Source organism: Podarcis melisellensis (genome assembly GCF_964234715.1).
Source record: "Podarcis melisellensis genome assembly, chromosome: 1".
Taxonomy (NCBI): Eukaryota; Metazoa; Chordata; class Lepidosauria; order Squamata; family Lacertidae; genus Podarcis; species Podarcis melisellensis.
In genome coordinates this window covers 10,613,155-10,636,919 of record NC_138528.1, presented here as the reverse complement: position 1 = coordinate 10,636,919, position 23,765 = coordinate 10,613,155, and the positions used below count along the sequence as shown (strand labels likewise).

General features: G+C 46.3%; 1 protein-coding gene across 1 annotated transcript in view; it reads right to left on the bottom strand.

The window, feature by feature from the left end:
* Window positions 1-23,765, bottom strand: part of MTHFD1 (methylenetetrahydrofolate dehydrogenase, cyclohydrolase and formyltetrahydrofolate synthetase 1) — a 75,233-nt gene that overhangs the window by 5,951 nt on the left and 45,517 nt on the right. The window contains exons 20-26 of the mRNA XM_081910642.1: window positions 23,059-23,170; window positions 20,116-20,255; window positions 17,603-17,644; window positions 15,530-15,630; window positions 11,987-12,164; window positions 8,387-8,494; window positions 7,060-7,212 (exon numbers count right to left, since the gene is read on the bottom strand). Of these exons, the coding sequence (XP_081766768.1) occupies window positions 7,060-7,212; window positions 8,387-8,494; window positions 11,987-12,164; window positions 15,530-15,630; window positions 17,603-17,644; window positions 20,116-20,255; window positions 23,059-23,170 (834 nt within the window). The remainder of the gene's footprint in view (window positions 1-7,059; window positions 7,213-8,386; window positions 8,495-11,986; window positions 12,165-15,529; window positions 15,631-17,602; window positions 17,645-20,115; window positions 20,256-23,058; window positions 23,171-23,765) is intronic.

Genomic DNA, 23,765 nt, shown 5'->3' with positions numbered 1-23,765 from the left:
CCAATGTAGGTCTTTCAAGACTGGTGTTATGTGGTCTTGGCAGCCGCTCCCAGTCCCCAGTCTAGTTGCCTCATTCTGTATTAGTTGTAGTTTCCGGGTCACCTTCAAAGGTAGCCCCACGTAGAGCATGTTGCAGTAGTCCAAGTGAGAGAGAACCAGAGCATGCACCACTCTGGCGAGACAGTCCACAGGCAGGTAGGGTCTCGGCCTGTGTACCAGATGGAGCTGGTAGACAGCTGCCCTGGACACAGAATTGACCTGTGCCTCCATGGACAGCTGTGAGTCCAAAATGACTCCCAGGCTGTGCACCTGGTCCTTCAGGGGCACAGTTACCCCATTCAGGACCAGGGAATCCTCCACACCCGCCCGCCTCCTGTCCCTCAAAAACAGTACTTCTGTTTTGTCAGGATTCAACCTCAATCTGTTAGCTGCCACCCATCCTCCAACTGCCTCCAGACACTCACACAGGACAGCTGGGGTTACTTCCAGCTTTGCAATTTTACTGTGTGAGGAAGACGCTGTTTTCTGCTTTGATCGCCCACCATGCAGTTTCATGGAATGACCTTGTAGTTTGGAGAAGGGAGAATGAAAAGCATCTCCACTCACTTTTCCCACACCAGGCATTAGGTGATGAACCTTAATCACGTTTCCGATTCGTTTTTTCTTTCTTTCTTTCTTTCTTTCAAAAAGAGAGAAAAAGATTTCCACCACTCTTTCTCCCATTTTGCAGAGAGCTCAATTAGGTGGATGAAGAATTTCCTGCTCAGCACTGCGAAAGAAAGCTCCAAGTTTAGCTGAGACATGAGCCCCCGCTTCCAATATCTTAATCCTGGCTGGTGGGCCATGCAGGCAGCAGAGTCTTAAAGCAAGACAGAGCTATAAATCGGCTGACGTATTTCCACCCCCTGCTCCGCTAAGATTACTTCTGAAGCAACGGTACATTTTTATGCAGCTCCTTAGAAGGCTCGCTTCACACACAAGGGATCATAACCCTTAATCAGCGGTATTCTTTCTGCAGGTGAGCCGGGCTCGCGAGAGACATTTTTAAAAGATTAACCCGTGTATTTAAAAAAACAAGACGAGAAGATTTCTAGCAAGCAGCATTTCTGATTAAAAACCAGACCAAACCCCAACAACCCACAAAGCAAACCTATTACACTCTGAAAATGGCTCCCATCTGGCTCCGCAGAACATTATTGGAATGAATTGTAAATAGTGTTTTTTCTTTTTCTTTTTGCTAGTCTTGTTAACCTCCTTTGATTGCAAAGAGGAGGGTTGGGGGAATGTATGGATTCAACCAGGAGATCAGATGGGGCCTTAGAGACTAGTACATCTATTACGGCACGAGCTTTCAAGCTACTTGCTCTTCCCACCCAGAATAAGTGAGCCTTGTCTACAGCTCCATTTACAAGGTCTTAACATTTGCCTTTGCGGCCGGGATTTCGGCGTCAGCGCTGAATGGGTACATCTGCAGGCAGCAGACATGGCAGGTTAATAGAGGTTAGGGACGTTCACGCAGCTGCAGACATAGCAGCGACCAGCATACAAAGGGCTGTAAATCTGCTCACAGAAGTCGGCCGTAGCAGGGCTTGCGGACCAGCAAAGCCATTTAATGCCTGGCTTAACCATTTGCTCAAGAAAATAAGCAGGTACGGCAACAAAGAAGAAGCAAATTCTCTGTGCAAGAGGCTTCCTATTCCCCCCTCCCCCCTTTTTTGGGATTTATAACTCTCTAGCGCCGTTCGATCAGAACATGCCGGGAAGGGTTGCTTAATCTTGAGCAAGAGAAGCAGGATTTTTTCCCCCCTGCTTCACCTTCAAGATGCCCTTCCTTATACAGCAAGCTGCTTGCAGAACTCGGTTCACTGTGGGTGGGACGACCTTTGCCTGCAATTCAAAACACACTTTCCCGGAAGAAAGCCTCACTGAATACGCTGGGACTTAATTCTGAAAACAACATGGCTAGGATTGCGTTACAAGATTTGGGCAGCCCGGAAAAATGACTTTTCTTGCACAAAATTTCTACCATGTGCGTGCTCTCTCTCTCTCTCTCTCTACATAGTATGTGTCCAGATCTTTCTCCCTTCTCTTAAAGAACTTTACATAACAGAACTTTTAAAAAGCAGGGAGAGATGATGTTTATTCACATTGGTACAAGCCCATCAGAAACACCCACGGGCTGACAATCAGCAAGAAAAGATGGAGATTTAAGCCATCCTTTACGTTTTGCACCTGCTACTTTCAGACCCGTCCATTCAAAGCCAGTGTTCACCCTTTCCCACAGCCTTGCTCTTATAGTACAAATATTTTAATGAGCGTAGGGAGGGGAAAGGTGTTCGTAAATAAAGTCACTTTTGCATTTATGTTGCTCAAGAGGCCTGCGTTGCCCCATCCATAAAAATATATAATAGTAAGTGTTGTCTCAGGCCAGGACAATATGAGGAATACTGTTTACACGAGAGAGAATGTGAACATATGGGGTCATTAGAATATGCAGTTGTGATGGATAAATAAAGAGAACAATGGAAGGGGGCGGGAAGGGAAGTCGAAGATTGTGAATATATAGTTCTATTCAATGAAATGTTAAAAAATTGTAATGGAAGAATATAAATAAAAAAATACAAAAAAGAGAAACCAAATGACCAGGGGACTGAAGCCATCCATTATGAGGAAAGACTAAAATATTCAGGACTTTATAGTTTAGAAAAAAGCAAGTCAGGACACACAATAGAGGTACATAACGTAATGTACAGTGTGGATGAAATACATATTTCCCACCACTCTCTTGTAACTTTTAGAGGCCAGGGTCATTCAACAAAGCCATAGGGTGACGGCAAATTCAGGACAGAAAAAGAAAAAGAAAAAGACTTCCTCACATTGTTGAACTACAGAGCGCACTAGAATCATAGAATTGTAGAGCTGGAAGGGACCCCGAGTGTCATCTAGTCCAACCCCTGCAATGCAGGAATCTTGTTGCCCATCATGAGGCTTGAACCCACAACCCGGAGATTAACAGTCTCCTTATCTTCTCTAGATTGGGGAGAGACAGAATCAATTGCACCACAGCAATATGTTCCATACGCTCAAGTTTCTACCATCCCATTCTGCTGTGGGAGATGGAGAGAACATGATGCAATTCTGAAAATACTGCTTTAAAAAAACACACCCTCCTATCCCACACACCCAAATAAATTCAACCAGAGCAAAATAACCTATACCAATAGCCTTCCAGCCACAATCTTCCCAGTCCACTTGTTCCTTACTACAAGATGTGTTGCTGAAAAAGGCTTTAGAATGGAATTGAGATAAATTCATGGAGGAGAAGACTATATCCGTAGCTACTAGTCAGGATGATGACTGCTCCCTGTGGGATTAGAGGCACTGATGCTTCTGAATTTCAGCTGCTGCAACAGGAGAGGCCTAGGGCTGTTCTGTTCTCCTTATGGGGCATCGCAAGGACTTTGGGCTGGCCGCAGGATGCTGCGTTCAATAGGCCTCTGGTGCTTATTCTGTTCCTGAGCTTTGCAGGGCGAGTGGGCGGTTGTCACAGGGTAGAGGGAACAAATGCTGCCTTCGCTGTGCACCTCTGATCTGAAGTACAGGGGAACATAATACATCCATTCTCTCGTTTCCACTCCCACAGCTGGTAGGGCTATGAATGTTTCCACAAAAGTGAGAAAGAGACGAGTGTTTGGCGCTCTCTGGGGAGGTTGCAAACAGTCAGGGAGGGAGGGGACTGCAGGCTTGTGCCATGCAGACCATAATACAAGGCTTCCTCCACCAGCCCAGCTACAAAACCAGCTCCGACCCGCAGGGCTCCTTATAATCTTAGCGTTTTGAAGTGATGTTAACGGGAGCAACGACACTGCGCTGAGCGAGTGGGTTTTAATAATGTTAAGCATAAAGATTATGCTAATGGCCTCGTTGGCTGACGTGTGCTTATTCTGGGATGCAGTTTGAAAGAGAACGTCGGTGGAGTCAAAGACCAAATTCAACCCCCTGAGCGCACCCCCTCCCCTCTGGCCGACATCAACCGGTGCTCCCAAGACTGCCAGAATAAGTCTTTGGTTTTTGAGTGGCTTGTGTCAGGCGTAGGTTGTCAGCAAAAACAATAAAGCACTCAAGTAAATAGTTACTGAGGGAAACAAACTGCAGCTCGGGCCTAGTGGTTTCAGCAACGCTTTTCAGGAGGTCTTGCCCTGATGATGCAGTTGTGCAAGGCCTGGATGTCCCCATCTTTCCACCCCTAAGGCTCCTTGACTCCCCACACAGTCTCAAACTGCAGCTGCACACAATTCATCTCTGCCCCACTCTTTTAATTGCTCTGTGTGTTCTTGGAGACCAAGGAGGGAGCGGAGCTGGTCGCAGCAGGAAGTGGGGACTCCCTGGATTCTTCAGCAGCCTGTCTTCACTCTGCCTTTTGGTCCCCTCCCCCTCCAGCCTCTGCTTCAGCCTCAGCGTCTGCACTGCTCTCTGCCCCAGACTCTTCCTGCTCACTAAGCCCTGTTACCTCTTCAGCTTCCAACACCTCCTCCTCCTCCCAGTCTGATCCCTCTTCTCCCTCTGACCGCTCATCATCATCCCACCACCAATCCCCAGGCTCTGAGCCTCCTTCCCTTGGGGGTTCCCCGGCTGGCTCCTCCCACCATTCCTCTGCAACCAGTCAGTCCACGACATCTTGCCAGGGGTAATCACGCCTACAGTAGGGCTGGGCGATATATTGTCCAAAACTGGTTTGAAGTCCTTATTGTGATATCAGTTTCACAATTTTTGACCTGGCAATATATTGTGAATCATGGTGTGTGTGTGTGCGTGTGTGTACTTTGCAAAAATCACAATGTGGGAAAAAGCGCAAAGCCAGCCAATGCTTCTCTCTGCCTGCTCAGCTCTCCATTGACTCCAGCGAATCACAAGCGCTGGCAAAAATTGTGATGCAGGAAAAACCATGAAGCCAGCTAATGCCTCTATATAGTTCCATCTTTCTTTCACACATTGTGATGTATCAGTATACAGTGGTAGTTACAGATGCTTCAGGTTACAGACTCCGCTAACCCAGAAATAGTACCTCGGGTTAAGAACAGAAATCGCGTGGCGACAGCAGTGCGAGGCCCCATTAGCTAAAGTGGTACCTCAGGTTAAGAACGGCCTCGGCCCAGTATACCTGAAGGAACATCTCCACCCCCATCGTTCTGCCCGGATGCTGAGGTCCAGCACCAAGGGTCTTCTGGCGGTTCCCTTGCTGCGAGAAGCCAAGTTACAGGGAACCAGGCAGAGGGCCTTCTCGGTGGTGGCACCCGCCCTGTGGAACGCCTTCCCACCAGATGTCAAAGAGAACAACAACTACCAGACTTTTAGAAGATATCTGAAGGCAGCCCTGTTTAGGGAAGCTTTTAATGTTTGATGCATTACAGTATTTTAATATTGTGTTGGAAGCCGCCCAGAGTGGCTGGGGAGGCCCAGCCAGATGGGCGGGGTATAAATAATAAATAATAATAAATAAATAAATAATAAAATAAAATAAAAATGTTGTTGTTGTTGTTGTTGTTACTAGTTTCAGGTTAAGAACAGACCTCCAGAACAAATTAAGTTCTTAACCCATATTGCTATGTTTAGCTGGTGATATATTACAATGCTGAAAAACAGGTATCGCCAGGCCCTCGTGTTCAGCATTCCTGCCCCTCCCAGAGGAACTGCAGGGGTGATGTGTCCCTCAGGCCAAGAAAGTTCAGTCACCTGTAGTGTCCTGCATACTCTTGACAATGGTGCTCCAAAGGCACAGGGATTTATGCAAGCCCTGCTACTAAACCTGAAGACTGAACCCAGGACCTCAAGGCTGGCTCTTTCTGCCATTGAGCTATGGCTCTTCCACCTGAACATCATCAGCATTACCTTAAACTGCCAGCTCCTGAGAGTCTTTTTTTTATTTATGCCATATGGTTTTGTGAGAACCTGGAAAAACAACAGCAAGAATCTAGTGCTACAGGCAGACTTGCGTAAGATGCTTGGGGGATTTCAATTAAAAGCCAAGCCGTCCAAATTTGGAGAGGCCAAAACAAGACAAAATGTTTTAGTCTTCCGAACATTCCTGCAACATGTGCTTTGCTATTTATACCAGAGAACATTTTTTTTCTTGGGCTAACAAGCATATCTTAGAAAAGAGCTCCTTCCCTCAACTCTCTCCTGGCCACAAATCAGCAATATTCACCCAAAATCAGCAATATTCACCATAAAATAATTGAAGGTTAATTTGGATAAGGAAAGTGTGTAATTGGGCTGCAGGTTTAATGCAGCGTGATGGTGATTTATTGATTTAAAAAAACAAAAAACAAAAGTGACTTAATGTACGAAGCAATGAAAGTAAAATTGCTTTGTAAGCTTGCACAACACAAAACAGGTGTTTGTTTGTGCCTCAGCCACACCCCAGCATCAAACACATATAAAAACAATAAAACACGAAACATACAGAGCGGGTTTCAGATGTCTTCTAAAAGTCAGATAGCTACTTATCTCATTGACATCTGATGGGACAGCCTTCCACAGGGCGGGCGCCACTACTGAGAAGGCCCTTTTGCCTGGTTCCCTGTAACCTCACCTTGCTGTGAGGGAACTGCCAGAAGGCCTTTGGAGCTAGACCTCAGTGTCTGGGGAGAATGATGGGGGTGGAGACACTCCTTGGCGTATACAGGCCTGAGGCTGTTTAGGGCTTTTTAAACGAGAAGGGGTGCTTTATGGCCTAACATCAAGAGAATGAGATCCACACAAACTGCAGAGATTCACAGTCCCACCAGTCCTCTTTTTCATCTGGAAACAGCATTTCGCCAGTCCAGCTTTCCTCAACTTTGTGTCCCTGGATGCTGTTGGACTACAACCTCCATCATCCTTGGCCACTGGCCATGCTGGCCGGGGATGATGGGATTTGTAGTCCAATGGCATTTGGGAATCCAGGGTTGGTAAAGGCTGCGCTAGGCTACATAGACAAAAGGTTGAAGGCAGCTCTGCATGTTTGTTACCCGCTCCAACTTAATCCACACAACAAAGCTTTCAATATGTAGCACTTACCGTTCCTACTAATGGATACAAGAATCCTGCGCCCACGCTGGCTCGGATGTCTCTGATGGGCAGGATGAAACCAGAGGGCACCCCTTTCTGTTCTGGGTCGTGAGACAGCGACAGGTGGGTTTTCGCCATGCAGATAGGCAGGTTCCCAAAACCCTGGATGATGGATTGAGACCACAAGGAAGAGTAGGACAACTTTTGAACAGCGTGCCAGTAAAACATTATGCAGTTGCTCCAGTTAAAGTGTACTCAGCTCTGTCGTGCCTTGATTTAAAACATCTGGAGGGCCGAGTTTGCCTATGCCTGCTGTAAACCTACTGAACGGGAAGTATTCCCCATTAACTCAATGGAGACTTATTTTTTGAGCAGATGTGTTGTAGCAGGCATAGGCAAACTCAGCCCTCCAGATGTTTTGGGACTACAACTCCCATGATCCCTAGCTAACAGGACCAGTGGTCAGGGATGATGGGAATTGTAGTCCCAAAACATCTGGAGGGCCAAGTTTGCCTATGCTTGTGTTATAGGATTGCACTGTTAAATCTGGCTGCAACCCTAAGCCCTTCATGTGTAATTTCTGCTGCAACGGAGTAGCACTGCTACTCCAAAGGGAAAGTAAAAGACCCCCTAATGCTGCCATTTGCAGTTTTATGAAGATAATCTGCTAATTGCAAGTGCTTTTGCCAGGAGCCAATATGCTTTCTAAAACAACAACAACACAACAATTTCATCCCAGCGATTTGGAAGCAAAGTTTCAACTGAGATACTTAACTGGAGCTGCGGGTGCCGTAACTTTAGTTTATTAAGGAGCGGTGAGTAAGCAGCAGTAAGCAAAAACTCCAAATATGCTTTTTAAATGGACACACACAGGATAAAGTGCAAACAGCTTTGCATATCATTGGCCTATGGAATTTTAGCAAGGAATGCTTTTACAGGGCAAACCTTCTTTTCGAAATTTACAAATGCACATACAAGCTACAAAATGTTAACATCCTTAACTAAGGCAGCCTGGATTTGGTGTCAAGAAAAGCCGAATGACATCCCACTAAAATAGGAGAAGATACAAATTAAGTTTACAAGCTCATAAAAAGAATAAGCCCTAATTATCAGCATCATATCAGAGAGAGAGAGAAAGCAAGAATAGGCAACATGCCAAAATGAAGCCTGTTTTTTTCTGAAGAAGAATTTTCTAGGATTCTTTCCTAAGAAATTAATTAAGACAGTCTTGGTAGCTGTTGACCAACTCAGGCTACGTGCGCAGGAAAAATCAGAACGTGCACTAAGGAATCCAACCGTAAGAGCCCAATCTTGCAAGGATGTTTTGCTAGCATACCTGCTTGGTGTACAGAAGAATCTTCTGCTCTGCTTCTGGCAGCAGTTCAATGTCCTTCGCCCCGTAGATCGTCTGTGCAATAATTCTTATCTTGTCTAGAATTGGAAGCTAGAAAGACAGGAAAGGGAGCGGGGAGAGAGAGTCAGCCCAATTCCTTTCCTTCCGCCATGGGATGCCAAATCAATATGGAACGTAGCCAATCATGGTAATCTGAAAGCAACATGGACGCATCATTTTCCCAAGCAGAAAACTTACGGGCGAGGAGCTGCACCAGAAAATGGAAGGCTTACCCTGAGTGATGGGGATGGGGAGGAAGCTCAGGCCAAGGGCACAGATGTGGCCCTCCAGACCTTTCTGTTTGGCCCTTTGTACTCTCCCCAAGCCACACCCCTCTCCTTAGATCACACCTGTCACTGGTCCTGCCTTGCACCCTCCTTGGGTGCTTCTGCCTGGCTGGACTTGAACTTCGATAATTCATTTCTCTTGCCCATCGGGATGGAGAGGGGTGTGTGGAAACCAGCTTACTGTGCAAAGGTAAATAATTTACATTCTTTGCTCCACCCACTTCTGGCCCCGCCCATCACAGGAAGAAGAAGAAGAGGAGTTTGGATTTGATATCCCGCCTTTCCCTCCCTTTAAGGAGTCTCAAAGCGGCTAACATTCTCCTTTCCCTTCCTCCCCCACAACAAACACTCTGTGAGGTGAGTGGGGCTGAGAGACTTCAGAGAAGTGTGACTGGCCCAAGGTCACCCAGCAGCTGCATGTGGAGGAGCGGGGAAGCGAACCCGGTTCACCAGATTACGAGACTACCGCTCTTAACCACTACACCACACTGGGAAAGTGATCCCAAAAGGCAACAAAGAAGATTCCCACTTTTGGCTTTCGTGATTAATAATATGTATTTTAAATTTAAATGGAGGCAGTGAGAGATTTTACTTTCTTGGGCTCCATGATCACTGCAGATGGTGACAGCAGTCACAAAATTAAAAGACACCTGCTTTTAAAAGCAATGACAAACCTAGACAGCATCTTAAAAAGCAGAGACATCACCTTGCCAACAAAGGTCCGTATAGTTAAAGCTATGGTTTTCCCAGTAGTGATGTATGGATGTGAGAGCTGAACCGTTGCTCGGTCCCTGCTCCTGCCAACCTAGCAGTTTGAAAGCACGTCAAAGTGCAAGTAGATAAATAGGTACCGCTCAGGCGGGAAGGTAAACGGCGTTTCTGTGCACTGCTCTGGTTCGCCAGAAGCGGCTTAGTCATGCTGGCCACAGACCCGGAAGCTGTACGCCGGCTCTCTCGGCCAATAAAGCGAGATGAGCACCGCAACCCCAGAGTCGGCTATGACTGGACCTAATGGTCAGGGGTCCTTTACCTTTACTAACCAGTCAAGCCTTCAGAAAAGCCCCATAAGTGCAGTTGAAACACCAGGAGAGTTGCAAGGGGAGTGCGGAAGGGGAAGGGAGCCTTTCATTTCTCAGAGGGAACCAAAATTCATTGCAAGGCGGAGGCAGGAAACAGTGGAAGGGAACTCAGAACACCTTGGCCCAGCGAGCTTCACTTTCCCTTTAAGCCATCCATCATTCATTAATTAACTTCTTTTTTTAAAAAAAACACAACCACATTATTCCCCATCGCTTTGAGAATGCCAGTCAGATTCTGGGCATTCAGAACAAAAAATTCTGTGTCTTCCCAGGGACATTAGAAAGCAATTTGATTATGCCGCTGACTCAAGGGCAAGGAATTAGATTTAGCCTGAGAGAGAGACAGAGGGGATTGCTGGGTACCTGGCTTGGCTAGCTGTGGAAAGAGAGCCTGCAAGAGCATTTATGATAATTTTGAGGCCCTAAGCCATTCACCCCCCCAATCAGCCAATATTTCCCAAGTCTCCCACAAGCTTATCAGTATCTTCCCCCAGAGCAGGTGTGGGGAACCAGATGCTGTGGAACTGCAAGCTTCCATCAGTCTCAGCAAGCACGGCCATTGGCCCAGATATTTGGGAACTTTAGTGCAGCAACAGCCAAAGTGACAAAGGTTCCCTACTCCAAAGAGTTAAAGAAAAATTCTAAGGGGGGGACCTATTAAAAACAAAATCAGGACAAAAGCAGCCAATTCAAATGCTGGAAGGTCTGGGCAAATAATAAGGTATTTAGCTGGTGCCAGAAAGACTTCAGTGATGCTGCCAGCAGAGCCTGCTTTGAAAGGTGCAAGGAGGCAAAAGTCGCCTTTCACTCCCCACCTAACTTTACAGCAGGGATCGCCATCATAGCGAAAATAGGTGAGCAACAAAGGCTAGGGTCTTTGGGTTTATGAATGAAGAAAACTGGTAATTGTTGGGAGCTTATGTACATATATTTTTGAAGATGTATAACTGAAGAAGTGAATAATGTGAAACAGATAAATGTGAAACAGATAAATACAGTCGTACCTTGGAAGGAGAACGGAATCCGTTCCGGAAGTCCGTTCGACTTCCAAAATGTTCAAAAACCAAAGCACGGCTTCTGATTGGTTGCAGGAAGCTCCTGCAGCCAATGGGAAGCCGCCGAAGCCCCGTCGGACGCTCAGCTTCCAAAAATAGTTCACAAACCAGAACAGTCACTTCCAGGTTTGTGGCGTTCGGGAGCCAAAACGTTCGAGGATTAGGCTGATCGAAAACTGAGGAGCAAGATTTGGAACATGAAAAGCTCCTGTAAAAATAACAAGAGTCATTTTCGCCGGAACAACTCTCATTGTGGCAATTTATAAGCTATATGTTGGCAGGGAACCAGGCAGAGGGCCTTCTCAGTAGTGGCGCCCGCCCTGTGAAACGCCCTTCCAGCAGATGTCAAAGCGATAAACAACTACCGTATTTTTTGCTCTATAAGACTCACTTTTTCCCTCTTAAAAAGGAAGGGGAAATGTGTGTGCGTCTTATGGAGCGAATGCAGGCTGCGCAGCTATTGCTGAAGCCAGAACAGCAAGAGGGATTGCTGCTTTCACTGTGCAGCGATCCCTCTTGCTGTTCTGGCTTCTGAGATTCAGAATATTTTTTTTTTCTTGTTTTCCTCCTCCAAATTAGGTGCGTCTTATGGTCTGGTGCGTCTTATAGAGCAAAAAATACGGTACCTGACATTCAGAAGACATCTTAAGGCAGCCCTGTTCAGGGAAGTTTTTGACGTGTGATATTTTACTGTATTTTTGGTTTCTATGGAAGCCGCCCAGAGTGGCTGGGGAGGCCCAGCCAGATGGGGGGGGGTATAAATAAATTATTATTATTATTATTATTATTATTAGTTGTTTTCTTCTTTTTGCAAACTCAATACGTGCAGCTCCTGAGTTTAGTGGAAGGTTTAAAATTTATATGAAGAAAGGTTCAGTCCCTGGGATCTTAAGGCTAGGAGAGGCCCTTGTCTGACCCCCTGGACAGCTGCTGTCAGCCAGAGAAGGCGACACTGAGATGGAGCTGCTGCTTATATGCCTGTGTTTCTCACCCATGGACCAGAATCATTGCTAGCCCAGCTGCAGACTCCTTTCCTCAAAATAACTTCCCTTTTTCTGCATTATAACTCGAACATCCCAAAGGAGGAAGAGGAGTCACACAGGGTTCAGTGAGAATCCTTACCTCCACATTGTACAAAAACTTGAAGTTGCTGGGGGCCAGCGATGCTCTCTGTACAGCTTCGGCCAGAGCCATGGCTCCTCTCCCTGCTTCGGCCCAGTGGGTGCATTTCACGGCATCAAAAGCGCCCACTTCCTTAGCCAACCGGATGACCAGCTGTAGCTCCGCCTCCGTATCAGATCTGCAAAGATATCCATTAACGGAGAGTTATCACTGGGGGAAACAAGTGGGTGGTTTTCCTTGGGTCAATGCACCTTAGCAAACAGCAGGAAAATCCAGTGTCTCTTCCTGTACACCCTTTACTTTTATTTGGTATCAGGGTAGATAAAAATCTCAGGCCAAGGGAGCAGGCATTTGGAAGGACGAGATGGTTGGACGGTGTTCTCGGAGCTACCAGCATGAGTTTGACCAAACTGCGGGAGGCAGTGGAAGACAGGAGTGCCTGGCATGCTCTGGTCCATGGGGTCACGAAGAGTCGGACACGACTAAACAACAACAAGCTTTCCGGGGCATGACTAAATCACTTAGAATCATAGAATCATAGAGCTGGAAGAGACCACAAGGGCCATCGAGTCCAACCCCCTGCCAAGCAGGAAACACCATCAGAGCACTCCTGATATATGGCTGTCAAGCCTCTGCTTAAAGACCTCCAAAGAAGGAGACTCCACCACACTCCTTGGCAGCAAATTCCACTGTCGAACAGCTCCTACTGTCAGGAAGTTCTTCCTAATGTTTAGGTGGAATCTTCTTTCTTGTAGTTTGGATCCATTGCTCCGTGCCCGCTTCTCTGGAGCAGCAGAAAACAACCTTTCTCCCTCCTCTATGTGACACCCTTTTATATATTTGAACATGGCTATCATATCACCCCTTAACCTCTTCTTCTCCAGGCTAAACATGCCCAGCTCCCTTAGCCGTTCCTCATAAGGCATCATTTCCAGGCCTTTGACCATTTTGGTTGCCCTCCTCTGGACACGTTCCAGTTTGTCAGTGTCCTTCTTGAACTGTGGTGCCCAGAACTGGACACAGTACTTCTGGCGCAACAGAACACCATGATGGGAACCAGAGCGCACAGAAACACTGTTTACCTTCCTGCCACAGCGGTACCTATTTATCTACTTGCACTGGTGTGCTTTTTAACTGCTAGGTTGGCAGGAGCTGGGACAGAGCAACGGGAGCTCACCCCATCCCATCGCGGGGGTTCGAACCGCCAACCTTCCGATTGGCAAGCCCAAAAGGCTCAGTGGTTTAGACCATAGCACCACCCGCGTCTTGAGCTTTACCTAAGAGATGCTATCACTATACTGAGCCAATGATGATGTAAACCATAGAGGGAGAAGCATAGGGAGATTTAATTTTGACTATTAATGCTCACTGAAAACCATTAAGTGCTTAATCTTCATGACATCCCAACCACCACCTCCCACGATCCAGCTGGCAGGAATGAAAAAGCTCTGCCTGATTAGCGAAGGCATTTTCTTTTATTCAAGGTTGAAAACGAGAGGAGAGCAGAGAGCTGCCACAGAACATTTCTCAAATGCACTTCAGAGAAACATCTCATGTGGATGCAGATCACATTTAAGAAAGACACATGCAGGATGACTCACAGATGGCGTGAGAGGAGGGGCGGGGACCGGGGAGGAGCAGGAGAGCTTTAATTTGGGCTCACAAACAAGATATTGTGTGGGTAGCTTGCCACCTTTCAATCGGTCACCCATACGTGGTGGTTTCCTAAGGGCAGGCACGGCCAAACATGGTCACCCATACGTGGTGGTTTCCTAAGGGCAGGCACGGCCAAACATGGCCCTCCAGCTGTTTTGGGACTACAATTCCCATCATCCCTGGCCACTGGACCAGTTAGCTAGGGATCATGGGAGTTGTAGTCCCAAAACAGCTGGAGGGCCAAGTTTGGCTATGCCTGCCTTAGGATGTATCAGGACCACCAAGGCCTTATCAGGAGAAACACCTCATCTGAATGCACCCTTTCCTATGTTACTTGGTATAATAATAATAATAATAATAATAATAATAATAATAATAATAATAATATCAAGGAATTGTTGAGTTGGAAGGGACCCAAGGGTCATCTAGTCCAACCCACTGCAGTGCTGGAATTCTGCGCATCGCCATCCCTGGGTGGGTTCGAACCACCAGCCTTCTGGTTGCACTGCGCCACTGGGGGAGGTGTTAATAATAATAATAATAATAATAAGGAGAGACATCACCTTGCCAACAAAGGTCCGTATAGTTAAAGCCATGGTTTTCCCAGTAGTGATGTATGGAAGTGAGAGCTGGACCATAAAGAAGGCTGATTGCCGAAGAATTGATGCTTTGGAATTCTGGTGCTGGAGGAGACTCTTGAGAGTCCCATGGACTGCAAGAAGATCCAACCTATCCATTCTGAAGGAAATCAGCCCTGAGTGCTCACTGGAAGGACAGATCCTGAAGCTGAGGCTCCAATACTTCAGGATGAGAACATAAATCGCGCGGCGGTGGCGGGAGGCCCCATTAGCTAAAGGTTAAGAGCAGTTTAAGGTTAAGAATGGACCTCCAGAACGAATTAAGTTCTTAACCCGAGGTACCACTGTACTGGAGAAAAGTTCATATGCGTCTCTCACACTGGCTGCGGGAAAATAAAATAATAATAATAATAATAATAATAATAATAATAATAATGTTTGTACTCTGGGCAGCTCCCCAGGTAAGAGCTGGGAGTGTCCACTTGCTTTTGAGTAGGATGGCCACCTCATGAGAAGAGAAGATTCCCTGGAAAAGACCCTGATGTTGGGAAGATGGAGGGCACAAGGAGAAGGGGACGACAGAGGACGAGATGGTTGGACAGTGTTCTCAAAGCTACCAGCATGAGTTTGACCAAGCTGCGGGAAGCAGTGGAAGACAGGAGTGCCTGGCGTGCTCTGGTCCATGGGGTCACGAAGAGTCGGACACGACTAAACGACTAAACAACAACAACAACAACACCCATATAAATGGTCCTTTCCAGTATTCAAAGCACATCATGTGCATTATCTTGTCGCCATCCTTACAAAAAGCCTGTACAGTGAGACAGAATTACCCCCCCATTTTACAGATGGGGTCGGGGAGTCAGGCCATTATCGAGAAGACCTTGTCTCCAGTCACCAACCTTTGTACTCAAGAGAAGGGCTTCAGATGTTGATTGTGGTGTCCAGACAAGTTAATATGGGAAAAGGGGACCCTCTAAGTTTGGGTACGTCCTGAGCCATACAGGGCTTTAAACGTCAAAAGCAGCACGTTTGAGTTCAGTTTGGAAACCAAGTGGCAGCCAGTGGGACAGAACTGGTGTTACGAGATCCCACCTCCCTGCGTTCTTTAACCACCTGCCTGCTATGCTGAGCACTACCTGAAGTTTCCGAACCAGTTTCAGAGGCAGCCCCAGGTGACAACAGCCCTGCAATAATATGCTACTCTTTCATTGCAGTTTCAAAACAACAGTCTGAAGTAGTGTGAGTCCCCTTTACTGCTTTATTTTCCTTGCATGGATAGGCAGGGACTTTTAACTCTCTTACTTACTTGAATGCATTGACAGCTACGACGACCGGGATGCCAAAGGTCCTGGCGTTTTGGATTTGCTTCCGCAAGTTGCTGCACCCTTTCTCCAAAAGTGGGAGGTTCTGTACGAAAAGGAAAGGGGGGGAAAAGGAGAGAGTTTGTTTGGGGATGAACAAGTGCTAGGTAGCATTTGCAACTTGCCAGCTCCCAGTACAGCTGTTACGGCATCTTTAGCCTCTTTTTTCGGAAGCATATTCTCAGGATCACTTAAATAATAGAATAGCAGAATTGCAGAGATGGAAGGGACCCCAGGGTCATCTAGTCCAACCCGCTGCAATGCAAAATCTCAACTAACGCATCCATGGCGAGATGGCCCCCCAACCTCTGCTTAAAAACCTCCATGGAAGGAGAGTCCACAACCTCCCGAGGGAGTCTGCATGAATCTGTCCATCTTCTGTCTACTCTTGAGTGCTCCACCTTTGTTCTTCCAGAGAAATTGGCCTTTTATGTCTCTGGAACCCACCGCCAATCTTGGCCAGTTAATAAAGTTAACGTCCAATTGTGAAAGATTTTAAGCTGCTTTATCAACTGCTCTATCTAATGTTGCTTTTTCCGTGGTAAACTGTGCACTGCAACATCATTTGCCGTAAGCTACCTCAGGAGCCTATATCGATGGGAAACGTAAATGCTTTGTTTCAGATGGCTAGCCAAGATGCATATTTTTTGGAGGGTGTCTGGAAGCAAACTCTGATTGCTGCTGCTTCTGTTAGTAACTGCTCTTCTGTGATTTGTTAGGAGTTTTTAACGGATTGTTATTTTAGGGACTTTGTGGATTTTTATCTACTTGCCTTATTGTAAAGCACCCAGTGGCTTGGGCTTATCTAAAATACAAACATATAATCCTCAACCAAACAGCCAGAAGCTACCCTTAACCCCAGGCTACCATTTTCCTGACCTGAATTCAGCTACCTCCCAGGCACTTTACTTAAAAAAAAAAAAAGCACAGCTGCAGCAACAGAGAGGTTATAGAGAGATAAAACTATTGGCATGGAAAATTTTAAGTAGACCTGTGGATTAAACGAGCAGTGAGCACTGCAAGCCCAATGTGTCGTTAGAAAAATGAAGCACTGCAGCTCAGGTTAGGAAGTCGAAAAGGAGTTTTTCTCTTAGGCATTTTGTGTGCTGAGAGCACCCTACATTCTGCTTTCTCAGCAAACAAAATGTCTAAGAGAAAAACTCTCCTTTTCAACTTCCTAACCTGAGCTGGGTGGGGATTCTGGCCAAGCTACAGAGTGATCTCTTAATACTTAAGTAATTTAAATTTCCTCTGAAGCTTTGATACACCCCCTTTTCAGGATTAATTTCCACACCTGAAGCAGCTTGAGTCTTTACCATATATTCTTGCTTACATTCAATATCAGACTGCCACTGGCTTGGTTCACACATAACGCCAAGCCGTGGTTTATTAAACTATAGCTTCGTGTTGTATGTGAACCTTGCCAAGTAGCTGAATTACTGCCAACAAACCACAATCCTGATGGTTTCTTGTTGGATTACGACACTCGGTTCATTTCATTTATAACTTGATGCTATGTGTGAACCTGGCCACCTCATTCCTGATGCGTGGCAAGATATAAAAAACGTGGGGAAAGCAAAGTTAGACAAACCAACCAAGGTTTAGAGAAACGTATGGCTTAATAGCTGCTTAGAAACTGATTTCATATCCTGGTCTTTAAGCAGGGCTTAAAGTCATGGTTTCTCTGTGGTTGGAATTGTGGTTTCCAACAAGCTAGGCTAGAAGTGCTGGCATCAGGTACATGAGGGAAGGAGGTGTGGCCACACAGATCATTTGGGGACCAACAAACCATGGTTTACTGGCCTGGGATTATGATGTAAGAACTGGGTCCCCAAATCTTGGCTCAAAATGAGCAATCTTTATTCCTCAGAGCGGAGATGGGAAGCAGCACTTTTCAGAGCGGAAGTATATGTACTGCATTTAAGGGCACATACTGAGGGTGCTGAGGCTGCCTTGTGTCTTGCAAAGTTCTTATTAGATCAGGGAACAGTAAATAAGAGTCGGAAAATTATTGTTACCTCTTCAGTGTACTCCTTTGGCAAGGGAACTCCAGCTGCGACCTGCAAAGAGCAAAAACCTATGAACTCCAATTTCATTCCCAACCCTGGAGTTTACCTGGGAGCCTGTTTAATTATTATTATTATTTATTATTTATTCCCAGCCCATCTGGCCGGGCCTCCCCAGCCACTCTGGGCGGCTTCCAACACAATATTAAAATACAGTAATACATCAAACATTAAAAGCTTCCCTAAACAGGACTGCCTTCAGATGTTGTCTAAAAGTCTGGTAGTTATTGTTCTCTTTGGCATCTGGTGAGAGGGCGTTCCACAGTGCGGGTGCCACTACCGAGAAGGCCCTCTGCCTGGTTCCCTGTAACTTGGCTTCTCGCAGTGAGGGAACTGCCAGAAGGCCCTTGTTGCTGGACCTCAGTGTCCGGGCTGAGCAGTGGTGGTGGAGATGCTCCTTCAGATTCCTCACAAGCAGGATGAAGTGGACCAGAGGTGGAGTGGGCACAAATTAGACTTTTAGGAAAGGTCCCCACTTCGAGAGAGAAGGGGAGTTCTTCTACAAGGACATAGCAAAGGTTGTGAGTTTTGGCTCACGTCTAGGAGTCCTGCAGATTAACATAATGAACCAAGCAGCAATTGTTTCCCTCTGATGAATTCACAAAGAATAGATGGCTGCCTCCAGGGACGTATCATTACCTCTCAACACAAGGCTCTGAGGCCAAAGGAAGAGAGACACCAGACTGTGAAGACGATAGCCAGCGGCACACAAAAGATCTCATTAGCAAAGAAGCAGTGGGCAATGCTGAGGGAATGAATTTGACCTTCCTCCTTCCTCCTGCAGACTCTTAATGTTTTTCTGGAGAAGAACTTATCTTAGCTCCTATTCCAAGCTAAGCAGAGAAGAGGTTGTTTGCCAGTCACCAAGAGGCTTGTGTTTGCGTGTGTGTGCAAATCTCTCTCTCTTTTTACTCCATCTTTAGCCCCCCCCCCCCCCCCCCACACACACACACACACAGTCTGTTAAAAAATAAGATCACTTTGAACTCAAAAGATAAAAAAGGAAGTAAGGTATTTCTAAGACTGGCAAAAAAGCAAACGTTCTTTGACACAGAAGGGCAGCAATTCTGCTTGACATCTCTGTAAGGAGAAGCTAAATAGGGAAAATATTCAGAATACTTATCAGGGATTAGGCTACAGAAAGGGAAAAGGGGGGAGCCTCTTGCTTATGCCGCAAAGCCTAAGGAATCTGTAAGAAACAGAAAAGCAGAGCATTGCTGCCTACCCAAAATGGAGATTTGTTTCTGAAACATGGCAGTCTGGTTGCTCCGCCAACGCGGCCAATGTAAACCTAATTCATCAGAGACAAGTCTCTGCAAGGAGGCTTTGCTTATCCAAACAGCAAGGGCCATGAGGGGAAAGGAGCAATGCAAATTAAAAGCCTGACGCCTTCATAACGTTAACCATCACTTATATACTGACAGAAGCTATCGTTTTTAAATTTTAAATAAGAAGCAAGCAGAGGACTGTATAGAGGGAGTGGGGAAAAGAGCAAAATGTGTTTTTGTTTTTTTGCTTTTCCAATGAAGAAAGAGAATAAACATCATGGCGGATGGTAAGGGAGAGGATCAGAATCAGAAAAAGAAACCGAGGGAGATTGGAGAGGAATTGAGAGCACTGGCTACCCAATAAAGGGCAGCTGGAAAGTGGAGCCAGATTCCTCATCATCACTGCACACTTTGGGGAAGGATAAGTCAATCTGGTGCCCTCCGGTTTTTTAAAAAATATAAATTTTATTAAGAGTTTTCAACATGTGATAGAATAAAAACCCAACTAGTCTAAAATAACAACAACAAAAGTGCTAAAGGGCCCATCTATCATTATTTTAGACTAGTTGGGTTTTTTATTCTATCATATGATATAAATGTGATAAAGGACCCTTATAGCTATTATGTTTTCCTCCTTTCTCTTTCTCCCCCCCTCTTTTTTCCTCCTTTCTTGTCCTTTCTTTGTTTCTTATTATTTCTGTTATTTAGTTTGATTTTTACAGCATTTTATGTAAAAAATAAAATAAAATAAATACTTATTAAAATGACAGCAACAACAATACAGAAAATGAAGGGAGAAAACGAGAAAAGAAAGAGAGCACAGAGTTGTATATATATAGCCCTCCATTATATCTTAATTTTTGATCCTCATACAGAGAAGCGAAACCTCTCAGCTCTCACCTGGGAGAGGTTCCCTCTTCGTCAGTCACACACCCTGAGAAAAGCTACTCCAGCCTGCCTCTCCCAAAGGTCCCTTCTGTCCCATCACCTCTCTGTATGCATCTTCATTTATCCTGAATTTTAAGTCTTCAGAAATCAAAACATACATGTGGATAATATCCACAGGTATCAATGGCCGTGCTGGCTGGAGCTGTTGGGCACTGTGGTCCAGAATACCTGGAGGGCACCAGAATGGGGGAACTAAAATGACTTAAGCACTGGTCTCTGGGCTTCCCTATCGCCAAGCCTGCCACTCACCGTAGGGCCTCCACCATGCATCTTCAGAGCTCGGACAGTAGCCACCAAGACGACCACATGGGGCTGCAGGCCAGAATACCGGCACTTGATGTCAAAGAACTTTTCCATGCCAATATCTGCTCCGAAGCCAGCTTCTGTCACTGCAGGCAGAACAAAAGGAGAAAACTGCATTATATTATGTACAATCTCCTTTCTATTTGCTTGGCAGCATTAGCATCATTCTCATTTTAATCTCCGTCCTTAAACCATCCACTCTAGTGTTTTTTTGTTTGTTTTTAAAGGTAAAGGGACCCTTGACCATTAGGTCCAGTCATGGACGACTCTGGGGTTGTGGCGCTCACCTCGCTTTACTGGCCGAGGGAGCTGGAGTACAGCTTCCGGGTCATGTGGCCAGCATGACCAAGCCGCTTCTGGCAAACCTGAGTAGTGCATGGTAACGCTGTTTACCTTCCCGCCGGAGCGGTACCTATTTATCTACTTGCACTGGCATGCTTTCGAACTGCTAGGTTGGCAGGAGCTGGGACAAAACAACGGGAGCTCACCCCGTCGCGGGGATTTGAACTGCCAACCTTCTGATCGGCAAGCCCTAGGCTCTGTGGTTTAACCCACAGTGCCACCCGCGTCCCTATCCACTCTAGTGTTCAACTCGGAGGAATTCACGCTTTGGGAAACGTGCAAGAGTTTCCCAAAACAGCAAGAGCGAAACGAGGAAACGGAACTGCCCAAAGCACAACTGAACCAGAGATGCGCAGCAAGGATGAAAACCTGAGGGTTTAATAACTCCTCTTTCCTTTCTATTCACACACCTCCAGCAGAAGCTCCCCAGGCATGGCATTAATAAGCAGCAGCAGCAAACTAGGAGAGGAAGGGCAATGACGATGCCACAAAGGGTAAGGCATTCCTAGCAGAGATCCGGCAAGCCCCTGAGTCTCTCGACTCCTAGCGCTCAGCTTACCTGGCCTCCCATCACCCAAGTCACTGCAGCACACCTGGAGGGAGAGGGGCAAGGCAGCAATGTGGCCAGCATGGTGCAAACACATCAGCAGACCTGACCTGGCACTTCTGCTGTTTGTTTGCACCACACTGACCTCATTCCTCTAGTCCAGGCATCCTCAAACTCGGCCCTCCAGCTATTTTGGGACTACAACTCCCATCATCCCTAGCAAACAGGACCAGTGGTCAGGGATGATGAGAACTGTAGTCCCAAAACAGCTGGTGGGCTGAATTTGGGGGTGCCTGCTCTATTCAGTTCATTGCCCTCCCTCTTTCCTAGCTATGCAAAGTCCTTGCTCCAGCTGGAACAGTGTCAAAGAGTTTATGCAAAATGTCCTCTGGTATGGGGACCCCAAGCAGTCAGGTGGGCTCCCACAAAAGTCATTCCTTGTGGAATGGTCTCCCCCTGGATACAGAGCAGGCGCTGACAGTACTGATATGTCATTATTGATTCATGATTATCATAGACAGATAAAGGAGGATTTATCTACCTGATTATTTTATGGATAGGCTACAATAATATATGCAAATGTCTTAAGCAGAAATTGGTACTTGTACAGCCGATGTGAAAGGACAAACGTTGAAATATTATTGCAAAAATAAATATGTTTGATTTTATTGAAAGTTGGGGAAGCAAATGTATCTGGAGCAGCAATGGAGGGAGGGAAAAAGAATGAACCTTGGGGGTGGAGCTGGAAGTCAGCTTTTAAATTTGTACTAATTTGGTGACAATTCGATTAAAATTATGGAAAATCAACAAAAATAACTGGCAAAAAAGTAAAAAAAAATCACCCCAAAATAAAACCTGTTCCTTAGATTTGGAAGATGCAGATTTTCAAACCCTCATGGTGTTCCATGTGTTTTAGTGGATTGTCTTAAGTTATTGTGTTGCATTTTGGGAATCAATATTATTTTGGTTTCCCTGCGAATGTCCAGATCCTCAAACGGAAGACAATCTTACTCAGCTACAAGTGATCGTCAGAGAAGAAGATTATGTTGCACTCTGCCTCGGTTACTTCTGATTTAAAGGCTGCATGTAAATATTCTAAATAAATAAATGATGGTAGCCGGAAGGGTGAACCAAAGTGACAAAGCCCATTTTCCCAGCCACTTCACCCACTTTGAAACCGGCTGTTTTGTCTGGCTATAATCCCGGGGTGAGGTGAAATTATTTTGGTGCGATTTGAAACAGAGGTGCAGCCATTTTGTTTCCCTCATGAAGTCCTGTTCTGAGGTGCTCTTTGAGAATACGGTGGAAAACACAGCCCCTTCCTTTGCCATTCCCTGGGGGCTGGCAGTTCAGTGGACAGCAGCTGAATATAAGCAGAAAAACACACACTTCTACAGAGTGGGCGGCTTGTTCCTCAAGCATCTCATTTTATCCGTGAGGTGCAGTGTTAAACACACCTCCAGAGAAAGAGCAGTGACTGAAGCAGGCTTGTTAAATAGATGAACTCACAGAGTGCTGTTCCTTGCAAGCCTTTCTGAACAAGTTTTAGGCTTGAATTTCTCTCTGCCTTTTTATTTTATTTTTTAAAAACAAGAATTGCCTTGTAAAAACCCATAGCAGTTCTATGCATGTCCAATCAGAAGTAAGCCCACTGTGTTCAATACGACTTACACCCAAGTAAACAAGCCATGGAATCATTGAAATGATTATGGGAAACAAACTTGGGGAAGGGGACACAACTTCACAAAGCTATCCCTCCTTGAATTACTAGGTCAATTTCACAAATGTTTTTCGGTGCAACAGCAACGATAGGGAACCCATGCCCCTCCAGAAGTTGCTGGACTCCAACTCCCATCATCCCCAGCTAGAGAGGCCAACAGGGATCATGGGAATTGTAGTCCAGAAACCTATGGAAGGCCACAAGTCCCCCACCCACTGCATCGTGCGGCCATGAATTCCGTAAGTAAACGGTGCATGGAAGTCGGCGCACAGAGACTCACCCACAAACCCTTCCTTGCCGACGAGCTTCAGGGCAATCTTGTCTGCCAGGACGGATGAGTTGCCATGGGCAATGTTGGCAAATGGACCAGCGTGGACAAACACAGGGTTGCCCTGAGAAGAGAAGGGGGAAATGCAACTGGAAGAAGGAAATGCAAATGGAAAAAAGATGCTTTGCCACCTGGAATGCTGCAAGCCCAACAAACACTTAAAAGGTAAAGGGACCCCTGACCATTAGGTCCAGTCATGGCCGACTCTGGGGTTGCGGCGCTCATCTCGCTTTATTGGCCGAGGGAGCCAGCGTACAGCTTCCGGGTCATGTGGCCAGCATGACTAAGCCGCTTCTGGCGAACCAGAGCAGCGCACGGAAACGCCGTTTACCTTCCCGCCGGAGCGGTACCTATTTATCTACTTGTACTTTGACGTGCGTTCGAACTGCTAGGTGGGCAGGAGCAGGGACCGAGCAACGGGAGCTCACCCCGTCGCGGGGATTCAAACCGCCGACCTTCTGATCGGCAAGCCCTACGCACACTTACTCAGAAGCAAATTCCATGGATCTCAATGGCACTTGCTAAAAATTTCTCCCCCTCTTGTTTCCCCCCTCTAAAACAAGGTGCCATTTAAGGTGCGTTCAGTCGCCTTCAGGCCTGGAAGCCTGGAGAGCGAGAGGGGTCGGTCCGCACCGTCCCCTCTCGCTCTCCAGGCTTCA